The 24641-nt window shown below is 40.3% G+C and overlaps 3 protein-coding genes across 6 annotated transcripts in view; all 3 read left to right on the top strand.

Annotated features, from left to right (window-relative positions):
• The first annotated feature begins 344 nt into the window (after positions 1 to 344).
• LOC104920313 (eosinophil peroxidase) lies at positions 345 to 7041 on the top strand. Its single transcript, XM_010732544.3, has 13 exons — positions 345 to 412; positions 550 to 618; positions 964 to 1051; positions 1189 to 1361; positions 1448 to 1580; positions 1903 to 2032; positions 2170 to 2376; positions 2478 to 2838; positions 2965 to 3125; positions 3213 to 3471; positions 3746 to 3916; positions 4035 to 4272; positions 5333 to 7041. Exons 2-13 carry the CDS (start codon positions 552 to 554, stop codon positions 5535 to 5537), a joined length of 2193 nt encoding a protein of 730 aa, XP_010730846.3. The 5' UTR covers positions 345 to 412; positions 550 to 551; the 3' UTR covers positions 5538 to 7041.
• Positions 7042 to 9900: 2859 nt separating this feature from the next.
• On the top strand, positions 9901 to 15495 carry LOC104920362 (eosinophil peroxidase). Its single transcript, XM_010732604.3, has 15 exons — positions 9901 to 9958; positions 10095 to 10163; positions 10582 to 10669; positions 10767 to 10942; positions 11033 to 11165; positions 11283 to 11412; positions 11529 to 11735; positions 11837 to 12197; positions 12288 to 12448; positions 12563 to 12821; positions 13124 to 13294; positions 13413 to 13650; positions 13759 to 13958; positions 14054 to 14086; positions 14211 to 15495. The coding sequence occupies exons 2-15, from the start codon at positions 10097 to 10099 to the stop codon at positions 14639 to 14641; spliced, it is 2655 nt and encodes an 884-aa protein (XP_010730906.3). The 5' UTR covers positions 9901 to 9958; positions 10095 to 10096; the 3' UTR covers positions 14642 to 15495.
• A 3914-nt stretch (positions 15496 to 19409) lies between these two features.
• The window catches only part of ebf2 (EBF transcription factor 2), a 28710-nt gene continuing 23478 nt past the window's right edge, over positions 19410 to 24641 (top strand). For 2 of the 4 annotated variants that reach the window (XM_010732551.3, XM_010732547.3), the window contains exons 1-3: positions 19410 to 20040; positions 21704 to 21860; positions 23506 to 23563. In XM_010732551.3, the coding sequence (XP_010730853.2) occupies positions 19907 to 20040; positions 21704 to 21860; positions 23506 to 23563 (349 nt within the window). In that variant the 5' untranslated portion in view covers positions 19410 to 19906. Of the gene's footprint in view, positions 20041 to 21703; positions 21861 to 23499; positions 23564 to 24641 lie in introns of all 4 variants that reach the window. The other 2 variants (XM_010732550.3, XM_010732546.3) reach the window with 1 other exon arrangement.

The following is a 24641-nucleotide window of genomic DNA, read 5'->3' as shown; positions in this document are numbered from 1 at the left end:
ATGGAAAAAGTGTCTATTGTGAAGAAACAAAACTTCGGTGTAAATCTGCAATGTAGACAATAAAAATAAAGAAAAAAAACATTGAATGAAGTGTTCGGACTGAGCTGTGTGTTTGATTATCTAGCTGGAAAAGGTTTGCACGCTTTTAGTGTAAAAAAAATGACCCGTTCTGTTCACAAAGCTAACTGATGGGAAACATCTTGATTGTTTGTTGGAATGCTGTCAGTCGAGTTTCCTTTTAAACGAATGTTGTTTTCTTTAGGAAAAAGAAATGTGCCCCAGGTGTTCTTAAAGGGTGTCTACACCCATTGAATTTGCTACATACAGTATATATAGACAACCAATTGTGGTGAAAGGTACCAATACCTGATTGCAGCTGGAGGATCCATTCCGGACTGGCAGGACATCACAGGTACCGTGGTCAAGCTTCTTGACTTACTTAACTCTACTAAACTTTCATGTGGTATGTAGAAGTCATTAAAAGCGGTATTTTATCAGTTTTGGTTAATTAATTTGTGTAAACAACACGATCGTGTTTGTCCTTTTCAGAGATGAAGTGGGTTTTGTGCCTGATAGCTGCAGGTCTGTACCTGTGTTTGCAAAGCCATGTGGATGCTGGTGAGTATGAGCACTATAAAATTAAATTAAATACACAAACATGTTTATTGCGTTCTTTGTCATGCCTTCTCGACAATTTTGAGAGGTCCTCCTATACTAATCTCTGAGAAGCTACCTCTTTGTCTTTTGTTTATGTTATTACTGTTAAGATAGATTATAGATGTTTTCTCTGTATTGTTGCCTATGATTTCAAACCTTCAAAACATTTCCTTGTGTAATTACTGTTATTGTTACTGTTATACATGTCAACAAAAAGATGTGTGAAAGCACTTAACGAATTAATATTGTACGCTTGCTGTCAACAAAGTCAACTTTGTCCTGAGAAAGATGCCTTTTTGCCTTCAGAACCACGTTTGAGCAGAAGTGTCATTGAAAAAGCTGTGATTAAAGCCAAGGCCACAGTGGACTCAGCTTATGAGTACTCCAGAAGAGAGTGAGTGTACTGAACTGCTGCACAAGATTTGCTGTAGTAGAAAAACAAATGGTACAATATGAATGTATAAAATAAAGTTACCTTAAAAAGCAGTAACATCTAAATGCTCATTAATCTGACCTGTCCACACAACACAGGAGTGTTGAACGTGTGAAGAGGAATGCAGCAAATCCTTCAGACGTCCTGCGTTTGTTGAAGCAGCCTGCTGGGCCGACTCGTAGTGCTGTGCGTGCTGCTGACTACATGGATAACACTGTGAAACTGATCAAGAGGTCTCTGCTAAGACAGAAACGTTCCATCAACGCTACAGGTGCGTATCCAAAATTGTCTTTGAATGTCCAATACAAGCAGCTGCAAATCACAGCTAAGATGTCTATACTGGCCTGTGTTAAACAGATCTGATCTCTGAGGAGGACCTGCAGGTCATTGCTGATCTGACAGGCTGCTCTGCCCGACATCGTGTCCCTTCTTGCATGACAACTCCCGATTTAGACAAGTTCCGTACTGTGAATGGGGTCTGCAACAACAGGTGAGGCAACTGCTAAAGGGCAACTTTAAGCTTAATGGAAAAACCAGAAAAACAAGAACAAAAACAACAAACAAGTAATAAAAGTGTACACAGCTAATTGACTGCTCAAAGGATTTGTTCCTGGAGCCAATTTAAATCATGTCTAACTCTTTCTTCTTTTATTTTCATAATTAAACATGCTTCAAATGGGAGTGTATATTTGTGTTGCTGCTTGTGTGACAAATGTTGGAAGTAATGTCAGACAGGTACATTCTGTACGTGATGCACCCATGTGTAAAACAAAAAGAGAAAGAAAAATAAGGGATTACTTTTTCTTGTCTAGAAAAAACACTCGCTGGGGATCGTCCAACACACCTTTCACCCGCTGGCTCCCTGCCGAGTATGAGGATAAAATCTCTCTGCCCATAGGCTGGAGCCCTGATATGAAAGTCAACAGAAAACTTCTTCCTTTGGTATTATTATTATATATACTCTACAAATAATGAGAATAAGTGCACAGGGAAGACCACATCTACAGTAATAATGAGAATAAGTGCACAGGGAAGACCACATCTACAGTGATACTTTACTGTCTGTATCCTGTCTCCAGGTAAGAGCAGTGTCCAACCGGATTCTCAACACAAAGAACTCTCAAGTGGAAAGTGACCCTCTCTACACTCACATGGTGACAATCTTCGGCCAGTGGACTGACCACGATCTGACCTTCACTCCTCATTCTCCCGTCATCCGCTCATTCAGTAACGGCGTTGACTGTGACCATACCTGCGATCGCACAGAGCCCTGCTTCCCCATTGAGGTCAGTATCACCACATTACAGAAAAATAAAGTACACAGATACATCTTAAACCCAAACATATGCACACAATAGATGCCAACTGCGTCTTGTCCTGTAATCAGATTCCCAAGGGAGACCCCCGCTTTGGCAGTAACTCAGAAGAGTGCATCCCCTTCTTCCGCTCATCAGCAGCTTGTGGTTCGGGCAACACAGGGCACTTCTTTGGTGCAAGCAGTACTCGTCAGCAGATGAACTCTCTCACAGCTTTCATTGATGTAGGCCAGGTGTACGGTGCAGATGATACCAAAGCCCGCTTCCTCCGGGATCTGTCCTCAGATAAGGGTCTGTTGAAGGTCAACACAAAGTACACTGACAACGGCCGTGAGCTCCTGCCATTCGCCAATATGAGTGCCAACATGTGTGCTACACGAGCTCGCATAACTAAAGACAGCAATGCGCAAGAGGTCCCCTGTTTTGTGGCTGGTAAGTGGCAGCAAGATAAATTATCAGTCAATTTGTGTCACTTTGTAGTTGTCAAAGTTAGCAGAGCTTAGGTAAGACAACCTTCAATTGCGAGTATTAAAATTAGTTGTCCGCATTGTCTCCCAGGTGATGAGCGATCCAACGAGAACATTGGTCTGATTTCTTTACACACACTGTTTTTGCGTGAACACAACCGTCTGGCACGAGCTCTGGCCAAACTCAATCCTCACTGGAATGGAGAAAGACTCTACCAGGAGGCACGCAAGATCGTGGGAGGATACTCTCAGGTTAGAGAGGAGCTTAGCTGACTGGATTTTCTGAAATGTTGAATTAATGATCCTCACATGGTTTGGCTAACTCACTGTGTTGTTCAGGTCATCACTTTCAGAGACTATCTACTTCACATCGTTGGTCCAGACTTCATTGCCAAGCAGCTGTCCACCTACCCTGGTTATGATGAAAACGTGGACCCCAGCATCTCTAATGTGTTTGCCACAGCAGCCTACAGATTTGCTCATGTGATGGTTCAGCCTTTTATGTTTCGTCTTGATGAGGAGTACAAGGAGCACCTTGACTATCCCAGCCCATTGCTGCACAGAGCCTTCTTTACACCATGGAGAGTCGTCTTTGAAGGTACAGACAAGGTCTTTAACTTATCTTATTACAAAGAACTGTAGGTGATTTCCCTTCAAGTCATTACAACCCATGATAGTGTAATAAAACCAATGCAGGAGAATATTGTGCTGTGCTGTAAGCCAATGCTGAGTGCTATAACATACCTTCATATCAATTTCTTATGGGTAAATTGTTGGCATCAAACAAACAATAAACAAGGAACACAAAGCAGCTAAAAACTATAATGAGGTCCATGACTCTCAGTCAAAAATGTATCTCTTGTGCTCTTCAGGTGGTTTGGACCCAATCCTGAGGGGTCTAGTGGGTCGCAAGGCCAAGCTGAACACACAGGATCACATGATGACTGATGAACTGAGGGAAAGGCTGTTTAAATTCTCTGCTGAGCTGGCACTGGATCTGGGATCTCTCAACATGCAGAGAGGCAGAGACCATGGACTCCCTGGTATCACTCTGATTAAGACTTTCAATTAATGTTAAAAAAAATTTGCCTTTTGCAGACATTATAGATCATTCATTGACTTTATCACTGCAATGTTTTCAAACCCTGTGTCTCTTTTTAGGCTACAACAAATGGCGGAAGTTCTGTGGGCTGTCACAACCAAAAAATAAGAAACAGCTGGATAAAGTACTGAACAACTCAGAACTGGCCAAAAGTCTGCTGGATCTCTACGGCACACCTGACAACATTGATGTGTGGTTGGGAGGAGTGGCTGAGCCATTTGTCCGTGGAGGAAGAGTGGGACCTTTGTTTGCTTGCCTGATTGCCACACAGTTCCAGAGAATCCGACAAGGAGATCAGTAAGCAAACAAGAGACATACAAAAGATATATATTTATATTATATATTTATTTTAGGGCTGTCAATCGATTAAAAAAAAATAACTAATTAATCGCAAACATTTCTGTAATTAATCGCGATTAATCGCGATTAATCTATCAATAAATATATCAATAAATTAAATGCATTTTTCTGAGACTGAAGCTTATAATGAATATTTATTTATGTAAAATGATCAAATTAATGTAGAATAAACACAGAGAAAGTAAATTTAAATTCATTCATTTCATTGGCTTAAGGTGCACATATGCACAGTGCAAATAGAAAAAAGCCAGAATGAGGAAATATACTGACGATTGCCACACTCCTGTAGTGTAGACTGGGTGTTTTGCTTTGAGGTGATATGTTAAAGTTGTGTTACTTCTGTGGAATTTAAATTCGGATTTGCAAACTGTGCAAATTACCTTGTTTTTGTCCAACGAGCCGTGGGGCAACTTTTTAAAATGAAATGTTCCCCCTAAAAGTCCTTATCCATCTTTACGCCATAGACTCTCCTTTAGTTAGGATAGATCATAGACATATATACATAGACATATATACATAGACGCCCGTTGTTGCGATACGTTAACACGTCCGCCATATTGGATGTGGCAGATCTGCCCGTAAACTAAAACAAGCAGGGCCGGTTTTAGCTGTGGGCAATGTGGGCGACCGCACAGGGCGCAGTCTCCGTGAGGGCTTTAAGTTAATGCCTCTTATACACCCATTCACACACACACTAATATATCTGGGAAACAAAGCTACACTTTGCCACATCCAAAATGGCGGCCGCCACCGGAAGTAAACAAAACCGCGTTAATTGCGTTAATTTTTTTTAACGCGTTAATTCTTTAAAATTAATCGACAAAATTAACGCGTTAATTTTGACAGCACTAATTTATTTATTATTATATTTTTTTTGTACAGTAAAACACATGGCATATTTTGTCTTGGAAATCAACAGTACTTACAGTATAAAGGGATAAAGGGTTACATCGCATTTATTACGCTAAAATAATTTTTTTCAAACTCTCAATTTCAGACTTTGGTGGGAGAAAAAGGGAGTCTTCACCGGGGCCCAGAGGGAGTCCCTGCAGCTGACGTCACTTGCCCGCATCATCTGTGACAACACTGGTATCACTGAAGTACCAGAGCAGCCGTTCCAATACCAGACCAAGACCCATTACACTAAATGTAGTAAAATCGCTGCCTTTGACCTCACACCATGGAAGGAGAATACTGAGTAGAAATCCTCTCTGTGCAGTCTGACTAAAAACACCTACATCCTGTTGTGTATGAGGAGAGGAGATGTCACACTGCTGCAGACATCTTTAAAGTCTTGGTGACACAAAACTAGTGTTCAAAACCTGTTTTGTCTTAAGAGTTTATATCACTGTAAGTGCAACATTATAAATGTGTGTTACTCTGTTTAATCTAAAGGTGCAAGGTACAATATATAATAATGTTTAATTTTAAATGGAACATTGGGTAAATTACATTATTTTGTCACATTTCTGCAAAGGGTGACTTAAAAACGCCTTTTTAAACCTCTTCAAAAACCACCATAAAAATATGATCAAACTCAACCTCAATGTTTTTTATTTTAATGTTTCATAATGGTCGAATCTATGCACACGTGTTTAACCTCTACTCAGGATTTACAGTTTTTCTCATGCTGGACAGACAGCAGGTGAACTGAACTTAGTTTGGATAAGTTCACCCTCAAAGGTGAGGCGTGACCCCTTCAACAAATCAACAAAACAGTGTAGCATTATTATGTTGAAACCATCAAAGACATGTCTGACACTTTGTATCTATAACTGTATGACATAGGAACAATTTGTAGCTCAACCACACCGTGCATGAACCGCACCTTAGCCAATGCATTGTCATCCTACCTGACAAATTAACCTCTCTTTAGCCTTCATAATGCACCCTGATATTTAAAAGGCCAAAGAGGTAAGTGTATCCTGCATACAGCTTGGCAATCTGGATTTGAAAATGTTGGCTTGCCATAAATTACCAAACATTACACAAAAGGAAGCTAGAGTAATTTAAGATTTAATTATTTTGCAACACATTAAAAAAACACAAGCTGTCTTTATATGCGGACGACCTGCTACTTTATCTGTCCGATCCCTGCACATCTATTCATAAAGCAGAAATTGGAGAGATTTCAAGCTACAGAATCAACTAAGACTTTGCTTTTCCCTATTAACGACCAGTCTCGACAGATTTCTTTTGAAGGCATTTGAGACACTTTTACCTATCAGTAATTCGTAAATACAGTGATTTATTCACGCATAACTTTAAACCAGCCCTGGAGAGGGCCAAACAGGACCTTATCCGTTGGCCTATATCAAAGGGTAAATTCTGTCAAGATGGTAATTATGCCCAGGTTCTTATTCTTGTTTCATACAATACCTGTCCCAAAGTCCTTTTTCAGAAAGCTAGATATATTTACATCCACCTTGTCTGGAATAAGACCATCCCACGAATAAGGACGGCACATCTTGAGAAACAGAAAGAGGCTTGAGGCTTAGCACAACCAATTTAAGCAGGGCCTCACATGTAATCCTATCGTGAGTGGCTCACTTCGAATATGGTCCCAATGCTTCTGTAGTGTATACAGGGCGGGTTTTTGCTATGGGCAATGTGGACGACCGACCAGGGCGCAATCTATGTGAGGGCGCACTAGCGTCATTGTCACGTCAACTTACTGCTGAGAGTCATACAGGTTGTGTGTGTGTCAGAAGAGGCAAGGGGGCGAGGGATAGACTGACCCCAGGCGGCAGGCCACACAACACAAACTGCTTCCAAATTAATTGTATTTCATTCCTAGAATTAACATAGACCCATATACCTACATGTAATTATTTGGGTTATGTGAAAAATGAAAAATAAATAAAAATAAAAAAATCTGTTCAGTCATCTAGTCAAGTCATCATCTTGACGGGCGAACCGACGGTGTTGGCAAAGGTATAGGCCTAGTGGTTAATGATGTTGAGTCTTCATCATGGACCAAAGTAAAAAAAAACAAAGAAGCATCAGGTGCCCAGTTTAGAAAACGAAGAAAAGAAGAAGAGGAGAAACGGGCCAAAGATAAAGGTATGCAGATTTCTGCAGCTATAGGCTGTTTATCAGCCTCTTGTCAATATGTTGCTATTGTAGCCAGGACCGCCTCTTAGTGTATTTCAAGCACAGACAGGCAATGCCCTTTCTCACAGTTTCGGCCAACGCACTCTTTCCACCCTCACTCGTGGATACAGCATTTAAGTTGTGGTTCAGGAATGGTCTGAAACAGGTGAAGTGATCTGTTTGTTTTTCGAGCAGCTGATAAATAATATCCCCAGTTCCTATTATATCAGGTATCAGCAGGTGCGTATCTTTGCTCGGAAACATTATTCTTCGTTTCTGTCACTCTCGCCAAATAACTGGATGGATGAGTAGTTGGAAGGGGATCCAAATCAAAGAAGAAGAGTGAGCAGATTATATGAGAATATCTATATGAATGCCTTTCAGTCACGTAGTCATATTAGGGCAGGCTGGGAGGAGGAACTAGGATTTGAGGTGTCTGATGTCTCCTGGCAAAGCGCAATAAAGAGAAAACATTCAACTTCGATCTGTATCAGACATAGATTGCTCCAGTTTAAGGTGCTCCAGAAATGGCAGCCATTTCTAAATGATACCTGGGGAATACCTGATCCACAGGCTTTGTTACTCTGTAACATGTCGGATTTTTTTTTCTTTCCCTTGATGTATGTTTTTTTTAATGTTATTATTGTCACTTTTTGTATTGTATATGTTGAGGTTGCTGTTTGGGCACTTGTTGATTGTTTTACAATTCAAAATCCAATAAAAAATATTTGAATATATATATATTAATAAAATCCCCTGGGCTGTGTGTACAAAGAGCAGGGCTAAAAAGGCGTAATAAATAATAATAATAATAATAATATTTTTTTTTATTGTTTTTTTAAGAATAAGTTTCCGTCATCCACACCGAGGTTGGTAGACCAACCTATTAACTATGATCTGCGTGGGTGAAAGTTTCGCTTGAATGAGGAAAAGTTGGAAGCGGAACATATGGGAGCATTGGAAAAAAAAAAAAAATTCCCACACGACGCGAAATGCGGAATAAATAGGGTACATACCGATGTGATGATCTCACACCTGGATTATGAGTCACATTTAATTACATAAGTTTCGAGGCTGTAGGACCTGCTCGGTGCCAAGTATACCATGCTCATTAATTGCGTTAATTTGATTTCTGCCAAAATGAAACAGAGTTTACACGCAAATAAGACGCACATAGTTCACAGATGTTTATTTTTTTTTAATCACAGTGGGTGGACCTTTATAACTTGTCACTGCAGGTATGTTTAAGTAATACAAAAAATTCTGAGAGTGACATTCAAACAAAACTAACCTGATCCGGTTCAGTGAACAGTGCAAACGGTGAGGCACATCTCACCTATGGGTTTTTTGTAGTAGCATATTATTATCTTTAAATGGAGCATTGCTTATTATTACGTTCCTAAGTCTTTAGATAATAATAATAATAGTGTGTGTGTGTGTGAGTAGCACTTTTCAGAATAAACACCGTATAGATAGAGAAAGTAAATATTTGCCTATATTTGAACACATAAGGGGAATTTAATGTGTTTAATATCCATTTAACAAAAAACTGGAATCTTCTTTTTTGCAAGATTTCTTTTCTGATTGTAAAATGAGTTTCGTCCCTTTTAAAAATAGGCATGCTGCCATTGTTCAAAGATCATGTCACGCAACAAGAATTTTCCAACCTGTCAGGAAGCTGTTGGCACCTGAGCTGTGCTGTCGGTCATTGTTGAGCAACATATTGTTTGTTTAGCTTTCACTTCGCTACCGCGAAATTTCACCATGATGACTTATATCATTTAGATTTTAAAAATGTTATTAATATGTAAAAACGCATTAAATTGCTAAACATGAACAACAAAACAACAACAACAGCGAGAACTATAATTAAAAATATAAAAATAAATAAAACAGAGTATATATAAAAAATAAAAATACATTAAAATAGTCACAACGATTAAAGAACCAATAAGAGGATTTAACTTTAAATTAAAATCTACATTCATGAAATGTATGAGAGAGAGCTGGGTGATTTGGTCTGAAAAATGAGTGCAATAGCAGGGCAGAGAAGAGGAAACTGTGTGCATTATGTAATTATTATTACATGTTATGTATTCGTGTTGCACAGAAATGCAGAATTTATAAAAAAAAAACGACTCTAATCGACAAACAGAAAAAGAGAAGCAAAGAAAGAAAACGGAGATAAATGGATGACGAGAAATGAAAAAAATGAAGATTTAAAACAAAATGTGTCTCTGTCTTGTGCTCAATCTGTTCAATTATCCCAGATAAATTTCTCATACCTAACTCACCTTAACTTCTTCTATACATCTATAAATAAACCATCTCATTAAAAATGTCAAAATCCAACTTTTTCTGTAATTAGCGCACTGTGATTCTGAGAAGAGGAACCAGGAAAAAAAAATTACCTGTCTGAGCAACATTCCTGCTGCTTTTGATGATATAAAAGGCACGGATGTGAGTGAGTGATGAGCATCGAGTTAAACAGCAACTGGAAGTTGAAGCTGATGCGACGGGACAATCACAAGTATGTACTATAACAGTAGATGCAGTCAATATACTTCAGTCGATAATAATATATTAGATTTATTTTTTCATTATATTTACATGTAGCCTGTTTGTTTGTTGAGTATGATTACAGTGTTTATTTGTCTGTTTTATAGAGATGAACCGGTTTGTGTGTCTCCTGGCTGCAAGCCTTTACCTGTGCTTGCAGAGCCAAGTATCTGCTGGTGAGTAAAGCTTCTGTTATCTTACTTAACGTAATAACTACAGAGAGCTTTAGATGCATTCATTATTGACTTGATTAAAAAAAATCTCACCCTACTACTATTTATCCTCTTAGTTTTGTATCAACCTTGTTTTAAAATGTATGTTTTGTTCTTCATTTATGTTACAATGAATATTTTACATTACATTGCATTTAGCAGACGCTTTTATCCAAAGCGACTTACAGAGGAGGACATAAGCTGAGAAAGGTGTAAAGGAGCACAGAGTAGTTGTTAGTTTTGTTAGGTTTTGTTATTTTCATAAAATGTTGTAATTTGGGGAATGAATTTAACCTGAAAATGACAAAAAACACCCCACAAAAACAAAAAATCACTATCGTTCAGAGGAGTTAACTAAACAAAATATGTCTTTTGCTTTCAGAGTCACTTCTGAGCAGGAGTCAGATTGAAAGGGCCGTGATCGCTGCTAAAGCCAATGTGGACTCAGCTTATGAATACAGCAGAAGAGAGTGAGTGTACAAACCTGTTGAACTGCTCCTTAAAGTCCTATGTGGTTAAAATACCAATGTATTAAAGTATTCACAAATGTCTCATTACCCAACTCAGGAGCATTGAACGTGTGAGGAGGAATGCAGCAAGTCCCTCTGACATCCTGCGTTTGCTGAAGCAGCCTGTTGGGGCAACCCGTTCTGCCGTGCGTGCTGCTGACTACATGGACAATGCTCGGAAACTGATCGAGAAATCTCTGCTGAGACGTCAGAGGCGTTCCATCAATGCCACAGGTTTTTATCAGATCCTCTGAACTTTCAGTTCAGTAAATATTTGCAGACCAGTTTCACTTTAGTTGCTTATTCTTTGCTTCTTTTAATCAGATCTGATCTCTGAGGAGGACCTGCAGACTATTGCTGAACTGACAGGCTGCTCCGCCAAACATCGTGTACCCTCTTGCCACTCAGTTACCAATTTGGACAAGTTTCGCACTGCGGCCAGTGTCTGCAACAACAGGTGAGACAGATATTAAATGGTAAACTTTTATTTCATTTCACAAATGTGTCGATAACTGTACAGTTCACAAGTCAAATACTTGTTATGGTTTTTAAAAGATTTATTTCTCTACCTCAGGGAAAATACTCGATGGGGAGCTTCCAACACACCTTTCATCCGCTGGCTTCCTGCCGAGTACCAGGATAGAATCTCTCTGCCAAAAGGCTGGGATCCTGATCTGAAAGTCAACAGACACATACTTCCCTTGGTAATATGCTTTAGAATATCATCTCTACTGGGTACACTGACAGTGACCATGGAAGAAAATACAAATGTAAAAAATACTTTTCACCAAGATTCTCACTGTCTGTATCCTGTCTCCAGGTAAGAGCAGTGTCCAACCGGATTCTCAACACAAAGAACTCTGAAGTGGAAAGCGACCCTCTCTACACTCACCTGGTGACAATCTTCGGCCAGTGGACTGACCACGATCTGACCTTCACTCCTCATTCTCCCGTCATCCGCTCATTCAGTAACGGCGTTGACTGTGACCATACCTGCGATCGCACAGAGCCCTGCTTCCCCATTGAGGTCAGTATCATCACATTACAGAAAAATAAAGTAGACAGATACATCTTAAACCCAAACATATGCACATACTGGATTCCAACTGTGTCTTGTCCTGTAATTAGATTCCCAAGGAAGACCCCCGCTTTGGCAGTAACTCAGAAGAGTGCATCCCCTTCTTCCGCTCATCAGCAGCTTGTGGTTCGGGCAACACAGGGCACTTCTTTGGTGCAAGCAGTACTCGTCAGCAGATGAACTCTCTCACAGCGTTCCTTGATGTAGGCCAGGTGTACGGTGCAGATGACACCAAAGCCCGCTTCCTCCGGGATCTGTCCTCAGATAAGGGTCTGTTGAAGGTCAATACAGAGTACACTGACAACGGCCGTGAGCTCCTGCCATTCGCCAATATGAGTGTCAACATGTGTGCTACACGAGCTCGCATAACTAAAGACAGCAATGCGCAAGAGGTCCCCTGCTTTGTGGCTGGTAAGTAGTAGCAAAAGAATTCCTTAAAAATGTTAGATACATTTCAATCATTGCACATGGCCAACAGCACATTTTTTCTTATTTTACAAGGTGACGAGCGATCCAACGAGAACATTGGTCTGACTTCTGTACACACACTGTTTTTGCGTGAACACAACCGTCTGGCACGAGCTCTGGCCAAACTCAATCCTGACTGGAATGGAGAAAGACTCTACCAGGAGGCACGCAAGATCATGGGAGGATACTCTCAGGTTAGAGAGGAGCTTAGCTGACTAGATTTTCTGAAGTGTTGAATTAATGATTGTAGGGATGGATGGTATGTCCTCACATGACTCAGTTAACCCAGGTTCTTCTGTGTTGTTCAGGTCATCACTTTCAGAGACTATCTACTTCACATTGTTGGTCCAGACTTCATTGCCAAGCAGCTGTCCACCTACCCTGGTTATGATGAAGAGGTTGACCCCAGCATCTCTAATGTGTTCGCCACAGCTGCCTACAGATTTGCTCACCTGATGATTCAGCCTTTTATGTTTCGTCTTGATGAGGAGTACAAGGAGCACCATGAATATCCCAGCCCACTGCTGCACAGAGCCTTCTTTGCACCATGGAGAGTCGTCTTTGAAGGTATGGTCAAGATCTTTAACTTGAGGGGCTTGGTAGCTCACCCAGTAGAGCATGTGCCCTGTGCATAAAGGCTAAAGTCCTCACTGCAGCAGCCTGAGTGTGATTCCAGCCTGTGTCCTTTGCTGCATGCCATTTCCTCTCTCTCTCCTTTAAATGTTCTGTCCAGCTGTCATTGCCTAATAAAGCATACAATGCTCAAAAATGAAACAACCGCCAATGAAAACAGATCAGCAGCACAAGCAGTGCTTTCACATGACAGAAAGTTGTAAGTCAATACTAATATCAAAAATGTTTCTCTTCAGGTGGTTTGGACCCAATCGTGAGGGGGCTGGTGGGTCGCCAGGCCAAGCTGAACACACAGGATCACATGATGACTGATGAACTGAGGGAAAGGCTGTTTAAATTCTCTGCTGAGCTGGCACTGGATCTGGGGTCTCTCAACCTGCAGAGAGGCAGAGACCATGGACTCCCTGGTATTTATTTAGTTTTAAGTAATCTTTATATATGTGTTTTGATGATTAGAATAGATTTTGCAGGTCATATATATTTAAAACCTGGCAAAATTTTCACACTATGTATCCCCCTTTTTAGGCTACAACAAATGGCGAAAGTTCTGTGGGCTGTCACAACCAAAAACTCTGACAGAGCTGGCTAAAGTAATGGGAAACCATGATTTGGCCAAGAAACTTCTGGAGCTCTACGGCACACCTGACAACATTGATGTGTGGCTGGGAGGAGTGGCTGAGCCATTCGTCAATGGAGGAAGAGTCGGACCTTTGTTTGCTTGCCTGATTGCCACACAGTTCCAGAGAATCCGACAAGGAGACCGGTATGTTACATAAATTACATTCCTAAAGATGTGGAGATTTTTGTGTTACCTGCACCTTTACATTAACTTTTACCAAACTTTACATGTTGCACAACTGCCCAATTACAGACTCTGGTGGGAGAACGATGGAGTCTTCACTGCAGACCAGAGGAAGTCCCTGAGGGATACATCGCTTGCCCGAATCATCTGCGACAACACTGGTATCACTGATGTACCGGAAAGACCCTTCCAGTACAGGCCTCGTGGATCAGGATACACCAAGTGCAGCGACATTCCTTCATTTGACCTCAGTCCATGGAGGGAGGATGGTGAGTTGCTGTCCTGAAATACTCTCTGACACAATTGGCCGAGTGCCAATCTGGTATTTTGAAAAGGCTGATTTTTTCCTTTAATCTTTCTGTAGGAGCAGTCCAAGATGGTCCCAGAGGACCACCAGGTAAATTCACCACTTCCTGTTCCATATCCATAAAAGCTTATATCGATATCGCTTATAACTCTAAAATACTGTAATGGAAAGATTCTTTTGGCATAATAGTACTCTTTTCCCCCTCCCCACACAGGACCCAGGGGACCACAGGGGGAGAGAGGCCCCCCTGGACCTCCTGGCATGGTTGAAAAAGTTGCTTTCTCTGTGCGACTTGGAAACAACTTCCCCAATGCCAACCAACCCATCATCTTTCGTGATGTCATCTACAATGGACAGAACAGCTATGACATCAATACCGGGTATTTCACATGCCAGCACCCCGGTGTTTACGAGTTCCAGTTCTACTGTACAATCAACCAGTTCGATAGTAGTGTGGATCTGATGCGCAACGGACAGCTGATCCTGCACTCATACACTACCCGGCAGAACGGTTTCATCACAGCAACTGGCAGCGTGTACATTAAGCTTGAGGGGGGAGACAGGGTCTGGCTCTTGACCAGACATGGTAAAAACGGTCTCACCAGTGACAGTTTCTTCTCAGGGCATCTGCTGTTCACTGAGTAGGAAACTGTGCTTGATACAGCTGCATCATCAAACCACTGCAAAACATCAGATTTGAGCAGTTATTTAATTTAATTCTACAATCTACATTGAGAAATGTAATCACCAAAGATTAAATAACATCTTAAACTGACATTGTTTTGTAGTGGTAGCCTACTTGTTGATAGAAAAGCACAATATTTGTAAAACTGTGGCATTATTTGACAGTTTAAAAGCTGTGTACTAAATGAAGAAATATTCTGAATGCACTGATGCACTAAAAAAACAAACATAACCCTAACCCTCTATTAATGTGATGTTAAATGTGCATGTTAAATGTGAAAACATGCTTCTTTTCTGTTGAATTAATCACTTTATCGTCTATTTACATTGTCTTTGCTCTTTTTCAAATCAAATCAAATCAAATCAGATTTTATTTGTACAGCCCAAAGTCACAAAGTGTCACAATTTGCCTCGGAGGGCTTTACAATCTGTACAGGGAGTGACACCCTCTGTCCTTAGTGCCTTGTACACATATAATTTTTTACTGATTATTTTGGAACATCTGTTTATGTCCAAAGTTTAAGTGTAAGACTTTGTCATACAGATTAACCTCTGCCTCTGAGTGAAAGTGATGATTATATAGAACAACACTTTGCAGATCAACAAATCCACATTTGATGATGTTCTTAACCAGACCAGCAGATGGCACTGACATACCAGTTTTAAGGACATAAAAAAATGGCAGTCCTAAGATTTGGGTGAACTCCAGTTACTCCTCTACATACAGGATGCAATGCTGGTTCTCCATTTGAACTGTTGATTTGTAGATGTAGCCTATTTTGGTATCAAATAATAAATCATAAGTTTAATCTTAACTTTAAATCCATGCAGTCTTAAACTTTGTGAGAGTTTTAGTTAAAGCAAGGCAACAAATCAAAATAAGTGGATTGCTTGGAGCTAAATTAAGAAACAGATTTTTCAGAAAGGATATTTATTTGTGCTGTATCGACGATAACTTAATATTAGAACTTTTGTTCCCATAAAACTCTTCACAGCATTTGGAAACACCCAGTTCAGCAGTTCAGTAGTTGATGTGTTTCTCCTTTCTCTAAAATAATGTTTCTACTGGAGTTACAACAAGTCCTTAAAATTATGCAGATCATACAAATCATGCTATCATTAAGTGATCCTCAGGAACAAAGGACTTACTGTACACAAGGTACACACCATGCCATAAAGATGTCAGCCTGAAAACATGTAGAAGGTTTAACAAATCTCTCTGTGGGTTTTACCTGCAGTACATCTGTGTTGCTGCTCCAAGCCGGGACGCTGTATGAGTTATGTGGGAGTGAATTCATGCTTTGCTCTTTATAACTTGGGAGGTGAGACGTCCTCTTATAGAGGAACAAATGTCTTCACCTTACTGATCAATTATGAGGTTCATAGTGCAGAAGCCTGGCTTCTTTGTGATATCTGGAAAGGTTTTATGATGTGAAGCAGCATAACTGCATGGAAAATAACTAATCATGTTTTAAAAGAGTATGCAACACCTCGCCAAAAAGACTTTTTCACAGTAGATATTGTGACATTTTATAGCAGATATTGAGACACTTTTTATTGCTCACAGGTGTGAGGTGTGATTGATTACATTATTTAATGATAGCTGCATTTTATTTAAATTTGAGCCAGTTCCATCTCTAGACTTTTACAGGTTTTGGATGCAATGTTCTCTCTTCTTGTCTGACAAATATTTAACCACTTCAAAACAATATTTTTGTGTATTTTGAGGCTATGTGGGTTTGGTACATGTATGTGCATGACACAAATAACATATCTTACTAACTGTGACACTTAAATGAAAGTGTGGTGTTTTTTAATTCTATGACAAGTTAAAAATGTGCAGTGAAAGTGTAATTCAAAAACTGGAATAATGAACTGAGCAGAAGATTAAAAATAAATAAATAAAAATAGACCAAAGATGTTTTATTTTATAAAATCAACATAGGTTGTAATGGTAATAATAATAATAATTATTATTATTATAATGATAATTCAATATTTCAATATACTTTTGCATTGTGTCCTTATAAAATGTCTCACTTTATGGAGATATTTAAACTCCAACAGGTCTTCTATTAAACACTAATCCAAATGTTTGTTCACAGTTTAGCAGATGATGTGTTTTGATATTAACAAACGTGGTTTAAAGGCGGCCACTCTGCTTTAATTGCGGATGCTGACACTCCCCAGGGGATCTACATCTTTACCTAAATAAGCAAACAACAACAACAACAAAAAAAAACGAGAGCAATATATGAGGATCGATAGGAGACGTTGTGGGTCGCATTAGCTCTGTTGTTTTCTACACAGAGGAGAGGAGGGACGGGAACCAGCTGCTGCGTCTCCGGCACCCCCTCCATCCCTCACACACACACACACATGTACACACACACCACGCCCCTCCTGACCTCCGTGGACACAGTGCCATCCACAGTGAGTGGCTTTGGGTGTCCCACGGGAGCAGGGGAATGCTGGAGAGGACGAGCGGCACACGATACCCCATTGTTTGGTTTAGCAGTCACTGATTCCCCCCACACCCACCTCCTCTCTCTCTCTCTCTCTCTCTCTCTCTCTCTCTCTCTCCCTCCTCCCCTAAAACACACGGGCTGACCGTCTCAGCGGGTTAAATTGATTAGAAAGACGTTTGTGGTTTGACTAATCCCCCCCATTTTCGCCCCGGCTCTCCGCTTCACCAAATTAGAAAAGCCACACATTTAGGCAGCAGGTCTGGGTGTGCTGGTTGTGATAATCACGGCACCTGTGGGGCTGAAGAGAACACAAGTTGGACATCAACTGCAGAACGAATGCAGGATTTTCTATTGATCGTTTAATATTATTCCTATCGATTGATATAAAGCGTTATAAATTAAAAATAGGTGAAGACTGACAACTGGAATAGAGCTTTTTAAACATTAGAGGTGTAATAATTGTGATTAGTGTCTCTTTTTTTGGTAAAATAGATCAAACTTCCCATAAATAAATAAATAAATAAAACATAGTCTACATGTTGAAATAATATGGAGGTGCAGTTTACTTCGTTCTGTTTGTCATTTAGAAATTATGCCTCATAATGTAAGTTGTGCCACCAGACAAGAGGCAACTATAGCTCAAATTAAAAGCCTACCCTCTCACACATCCCTCTGTAATGTAATGCATGAAGGTCAAATCTAAAGTTTTAAGTTATTATTTTCTCTTTGTGTTACTTTTAGTTTGATATTCTGCACATATTCACCCATTCTGAGTCGATAAACTGAGCTATTATTTGCACATATTTGCAATATATCTTCTCTGCATCTCCTGGAAGTTGCGCAACGAGTGGAGGAATGTTATTAAAGTGTGTCATCATAATATACTGATTTTTCACGGTTAAGCACAGCTGTCAATCATGTTAGGAGAAGTGTGTGAGGGACACGGCGACAGGGCGGAGACTCTGCAGCAGGATTCCCCAAGACTGCTCTCATAATTGGGGGAACATCTGACTTTGTCCCGCGCTGGCAGATGGTGGGTTGAGGCGGGATCCAAAGGGGGGAGATTTACATCCATTGTCCAAGCGCACAAACTCCACACAGAGACAATAGTATTGGTAAGGGGCAAGGAACCAAGGCTGGAAAAAAAAAACTTTCCTTTTAAACGCCAGACGAGCAGGAACGGAAATTAATTTTCAGACTGCAAAAAAAAAAACAAAAAAACATTATATATATTTTCTTTTTGTTGGGCCTAACAAACATATAATTAATTTAAAATAGAGCTTGTTAAATTATTGATGACAAAAACAACAGGAAATATTTTTTGGCTTGTTTATTTTTTGCTTTTATTACAGCACCGAGCCTTGACATTATAGAAATCAGCAGCTGAAGAAACTTTAGTGTCCAAAATTATCACTTTTACGCATTGTGTTTTATTCTACACAGGCCTTCATAAGACTTTAACAACATTTTTTCTTTGCACCTATTTCATGACCAGTTTGATTTGAGAGTCTGTTGTATTGATTAAGAACTAATTTCGGGCACTGTCAGGCAGCAGTCCAAACGCCAATCAGAGCGCAGCCCCTGTCCGCTGGTGGCGGAGATTGATGGACCAACCAGACGGCCATTGTTGCGGCTGACACTGATGCCATGCCTCCTCAGCGGAATCACTGCGTTCAAAGGAGCAGACGGTCGAGCTGCTGAATACGCGCATGTCGAGAGCGCACTTGTGTTAAATTCTGACTTGAATGAATAGACCAAACAGGATTTGCTGTACTGACTATTCAGGGTCAGGAGTAAGTCCAGCATGTAGGGGAGAATATCACATTTTAACAACTGGCTTTCATGAAACATTCAGAGAAGAAAACACACACACATATATATTAAAAAAACAAAAAACATTTGTGTTAATATTTGATTTGAATAATAATGATTGCTCCCCCTCCTTCTCACTCCAAACACACAAAGAGCATCTTTCATTTCAATTTCTCAGCAAATAATATATTTATCACTTGAAGACTTTTACGCATGTGTAAAGTTTCCTGCTTTCACAGTCTGTGTGTTTTCTTTATTATCACCCTGTTCGAACTTAATATGCGTAAAGTTTGTTGTAGGAGTCACTGGTTGGATGCTGAATCTGGCAGAAGTCCAAACAACGGATGCACTTTACACCAATGAGAGCATCCATTTCAACAATCGGTCCCCCATATGGCACTAAGGCCCCTCCTCCACGCTCTATCCCGGCAGAGGGTCTCATTCATGCTTCAAGACAGAGGTTCACTGCGAGCTTCCTGGCCCTCGGATCAACTGTTTTGATCCGATCTGGCCTCCTGACAAAGGAAGACTTTTCTCACACACATATTTTTAAAGAATATTCCGAGAACGGACCTGTCCCGAACTGTGTGAGGAGTTGAGCCCAGCAAGCAGGTGATTGTTTGCGCTCGAACTGACGCTGGAGATTTGCGCTTGGACAATGCTTGCAATTAGTGTTGGAATATATCTATTATCATCGTTTCAGCCTTAAAAGAAAGTGTGAGTGGATTTTTTTGTTACTGAGACGCCTTCTAAAACATCACACAGCGCCGGTCATTTATTTTTCAAAGCTCTGTGAAAGCTCAGTTTTCTTGCGGCGCTCTGGAGGAGCGCAGCGCCTTGAGCTGGACCCTCTGTTGTTTGCCAAAGTGCTTTAGCTCTCCAAATCAGATATTTTTGTCTTAAGTTTAAAAAAAAAGTGCAACGAAACGACTAAGAAAGGGCTTAAATGTTCGGGATCCAGGAGCATCTGATACGAGAAGTGAGCGGATTAAAAGAGAGAAGTCTTGGAGAGGAGATGGATCCAGTCCGGTCGTGGGTGCGTAATGTCGGGGTTGTGGATGCGAACGTAGCAGCTCAAAGGTACAGTAAAAACCCAGCTGATCTATTGACATTACCATTACTCACCAGTTATTTTTCATCAGCTGCGCTCAGGCTCGTTAGCAACGAGACATAATTTATTTTCATACTGAGCATCAAGAGCACAATCACGTTGATAATGTGTGAATATTTCAGAACAGGCGACCTTTCAGAAAAGAGCTGCAAACTACTTGTTGCAAAAGATGGCACGAGTCACCTTTATAAGTCAACCTTATAAAACACGTGGCTTTATTAGTAATATTATTGTAAAAGTAATAAAGGCCAACAAAAGTTTTGGTTGTGTGCACAAAAGAAAAGTGGGCCTATATTATCAGAGAGCAAAACTAATAATCTAAACTTTAAAGTTCAACTTAGATATCTAAGCTTAATTACACAATTAAATCAGAGATAATTTATATAATAAATACATTTTTTTCACAGAGCAGCTGATGTTTTTCATTACACACTTACATTTTTCATCAATAGAAGTAATGAGTTTTTCTATTGTTGTTGAATCATTCTTCTTCCAGATGTTCAACCATCCTCTTCACATTTTTCATTTCTTTACACACACAAACACATACACGAGTATTCTCGTGTTCTGACTGTGCTCAAAGAAAACGGAGTCAACACTCATAAAAGCGCACTAACGTTTGCAACTATAAAGGAAGCCAAGCACAGCCTGATAAATATCTGAACAGACATGAAATATGAAGCAGTTGCTGCAGTAAGTGGCGCTTTTCGTTCTGCGTTTATATTATTTGATGTTCAAGTTATTATTATTTAAATTATGATTTCAAATTTGTTTTATAAAAAGTAAAAACTAACAGCTCAACAGTCATGGTCATTTTTAATTTTTTTTATTTTTCAGATTTACGGCTGTCAAAAAAAAAAAAAATCCATAATCCACTAAGTTTAGGTTCTCTGTTCAGAGATAAAATGTCTCATTTTATACTGAATGTAATTTACAGAAAAACTGCACAGGCTGTCTGTTGTGCAGATTTCTATTTATTCACGTTTTGATTTGTAGATAAAAGACCCAGAGTCTCCTTTGAGGGACTCTGCATAAATAGTCAAACAGTCAGTAGCTTGTACATTTTAATGCTCCACCATCAGTCTGAGTCAAAAGAGCTCATTTGTTCCTCTACTTCAGTTTGCTATTTATCCTGATTTATTTATTTTTTTGCTTTCTTTTTAAGACAGGTAAAATGACCTTTAAGTTTTGGGAAAAACAAAATATTTATAATGATATGCTTTTTTTTTTTTTATTTCATGGATAATATGAAGGCATTAACAATTGGAGAATTAAAAAAAACAAAATTTGTAACCAGTGAGAAATTACATGATTTTAAAAACAATCTTAATATTTTAATAACTGACATTATAGTGTCAGTAAATCAAACATATTTGAGATGCATATTAATTTAGTTTTAATGATTTACTGCACACAGTGAAAAGTGTCTGGTCTTTAGTCTTTGTTTTATTTAGATTTCCTTTAGTTATATTTTCACCCACTAGTAGATTATATACATATTTAGATGGTATGTTAAGTAAAAATAAGATTTATATTATGCAGTATAAATCAGTTCATTTAAGACAATATGAATGTCTTCAATAATCATGATTGTAAGTGTGAGCTGACTGTCTCTTCCTGTTGTGTCCTCAGTGGAGTAGCTTTGTCAAGAGCTCACTTTGAGAAGCAGCCGCCCTCAAATCTCCGCAAGTCCAACTTCTTCCACTTTGTCCTGGCGCTCTATGACAGACACGGCCAACCTGTGGAGGTGGAGAGGACCGCGTTTGTGGACTTTGTTGAGCATGACAAGGTGTGTGAATGTTTCTAATCTAAAAGTTTTCATGTTTACTGTTATTTCAGGGGGATTTTCAACACCTAAACTACTAATACAGTATTTCGGCTGCAACCAGGTACTCAGTTTGAGCTTCCCCATCCCCAGTAAAGCCAAGCATATCGAACAGCTGACGGCTACATGTTTACACAAGCTTTACCCTCAATGAGCTGATGATGTGGGATTGAAAAAGAATATCTAATGACTAATTAGCAGCTTGCCTCATTAGGAGGACATCACTACTTTTTAAAATGCAAATTATGCTTGCTCCTGTTAAGTTATACAGTGAACTAATCATCAAAGTCTCCCCCCCCCCACCTCCCATACTCTAAATACTGCTGTGGGGGGAGCTGGATTCCTCAGGTTGGACAAGACCAAAATAAGGAAGGGTGCCGTGTGGAGACAGAGTTAGAAGGAGCCTGGAGATTGAGAGACTGCTTAGACTGGGAGCCTTATGCCCGGTGTTGATGGATGTTTTTGCCTTGTGGCGAGGAGAAGAATTTCTTAAGCTGGAAACAGCTCTCCCCTGTGAGAAAGACAAGAGGACACCGTCCTGTCAACTGAAGTTCAAATATAGTTTTACTGTAAATTTCATGGGTGGGGTGGGAGGGAGAGGCGCGGGCGGCAGTGCTAATGCCAGGCCTGAAAGCTGTCAGTGTGCTCCTCTTTGTGCCACACCAGGCCAGCGTAGAGTAATATGACGGCAGTGGAGGAGTTCATTTTCTGCATGGTTACCCTGGCATCTGTTTTTGCTTTGTAATTATGCAGAGGTGGAGCGATGGCATGGCGAAATAAATGTTCCTCTGTGTATATTTACAAAACTTATGAAGCCAGGTATGCATCTATCTCCTGATGTTCAGCTTCAATCTCACTGATATTAACTTTTGAGCTTTGTTACTTCACAACTTATCTTCATGCATCTTAATTTCCCCCCACTTCTTCTTACCTCCTTACAACTGTCTCCTTTTTCCACTTTTCTCTACCTCCCCAACCTCCCTTGTTCTCTTGCCTCCCCTCTCGCTCTCGTCTCTGTGATGCCAGCCTCCTGGGTTATTGGACCAGAGAGCATTCCTTTGAGACCACTTAGAAAGACCAGTAGAGGTAGAGGAAGAGAAAGAAAGAGAAGGAACAAGAGACAGAGAGAGAGAGAGGGGGGAGAAGGAAGAAGTGAGAGGCTATAGTGGAGAGCCTGGGGGGAAGGAGGGATAGCGGAAAGGAAGTTTTTCTGTCAAGGTCGACTGCTGCTCAGTCTCACATACAGTACTTTCCACTCGCTAAAACACACTTTTCACACACACACATATAACCATGCCTGTACCATATCACGGGGAGAACGGCAACATTTGATCGTAAGGTTTTAGGAGTTCCTAAGACATGATAGTTCAACCTCTACAAAGAACATCTAACTCAAGGTTAAGCGCTCAGCTCTTGAGCACAACGAAAGGTCCCACGTGGGCTTTGAGCCTACAACCCCTCTGATCTCGATGCTGCTCCTAGGGAAGGACAAGCTGCAGGATTAGGAGAAACTCACTGATGCTCAACTGTACTTATCTGTGCCCCAAATGTGCTTAACTGCATGCCCTGCATTTGTCTGTGTGTCGGTCCTCCCCTTTCCAAGGAGCAGACGGGAGAAAAGACCAACAACGGCACGCACTACAAGCTGCAGCTCCTCTACAGCAATGGTGAGTAGAGTCAGATATGACTTCTCAGATTATGGCTTGATTCTTTGCCCTTTCAGGTTCCTGATTTGATCATTTAGATGACAACGCCAAGGCCTGCACGTAACAGGACCTGAAAAAGGTCACCGGCGACACCAGCACACTAACGTGACACACACCTTTCCACTTAACTAATCTTCCTCCACATCCTCCCCTGCCTCACCTCGCCTCTGCTCTCGGAGCTCATAAATTATCTTCCGCTCATTGTCTAATCACTGGGTTTGTACAATTCAATGTTCAGCTCTGCAAAGAGCCATTTCTGGGCCCATGTATGGGGAAATGAGGTACATGTTGCCGCCCCTCCCGCCTCTCACTTTCTCTCCCTCCCCAACTCCTCCAACCCCCCATGGAGCCTCCACATCAGATCTGGGGATACACAGAGAAATTTGGTTCCCATGAGCCACTGCTGCCCCTACTCTGCCATCGCAGTGGCACCCATGGGAGAGAAGATAAAAGACATGTTCCAGAGCAACCCCCTCATACACCCTCCACACACACACACATGTACATACAAGCACACCAAAAGCACTTCCTCTACATCGCATCCTCTCATCCCCTTCCCCCAAGTGATATCAAAGGCATCTCAATCGAGACTTTGATGAGAGGAACACATTTTAAAAGCAATACTCTCCAAAGTCTCTATAAAAAAAATCCATGGGTAATCCACTCTGCTCTCAAGAAGCAATTCATTACATGTCGTTTCCCTATCTTGTATGATTTACAGCTGAGGTTTTGAAACATTGAGAGGTTCAGGTGTTTCTGGAAATCGCTCTCAGAGACTCACCTGATTACAATGAAACGAGAATAAAAAGATATTTACCCTTCAATTAAACTCCTTATCAAACATCTCAGGTACTGTTTTACCTGTTGGTGAACTCTCATCTCTCTGTCATTCAAGTTTGTGAGTAAATCAAAAGTTTAAACTGAGAAATAGCCAAAAAAAGAACAGCTTGACAAATCGTGAGAATGTGGTTGTAAATTCTGGCCTCAGCAGAACATGACTAATAATCATCAAAACATCAAATAACTTCCAATCCCCTCA

The sequence above is a fragment of the Larimichthys crocea genome, chromosome III (genome assembly GCF_000972845.2).
Source record: "Larimichthys crocea isolate SSNF chromosome III, L_crocea_2.0, whole genome shotgun sequence".
Lineage (NCBI taxonomy): Eukaryota > Metazoa > Chordata > Actinopteri > Sciaenidae > Larimichthys > Larimichthys crocea.
This window is presented reverse-complemented; position numbering and strand designations above follow the sequence as displayed.

Bases quoted from the DNA above. Each gene is read 5' to 3' on its own strand.
- LOC104920313 (XM_010732544.3), top strand. From the start codon at position 552: ATGAAGTGGGTTTTGTGCCTGATAGCTGCAGGTCTGTACCTGTGTTTG. The intron at 2,377-2,477 runs GTCAGTATCACC...TCCTGTAATCAG, and splicing joins AGCCCTGCTTCCCCATTGAG to ATTCCCAAGGGAGACCCCCG. The intron at 3,917-4,034 runs GTATCACTCTGA...GTCTCTTTTTAG, and splicing joins CAGAGACCATGGACTCCCTG to GCTACAACAAATGGCGGAAG.
- LOC104920362 (XM_010732604.3), top strand. From the start codon at position 10,097: ATGAACCGGTTTGTGTGTCTCCTGGCTGCAAGCCTTTACCTGTGCTTG. The intron at 10,943-11,032 runs GTTTTTATCAGA...TCTTTTAATCAG, and splicing joins GCGTTCCATCAATGCCACAG to ATCTGATCTCTGAGGAGGAC. The intron at 12,822-13,123 runs GTATGGTCAAGA...GTTTCTCTTCAG, and splicing joins ATGGAGAGTCGTCTTTGAAG to GTGGTTTGGACCCAATCGTG.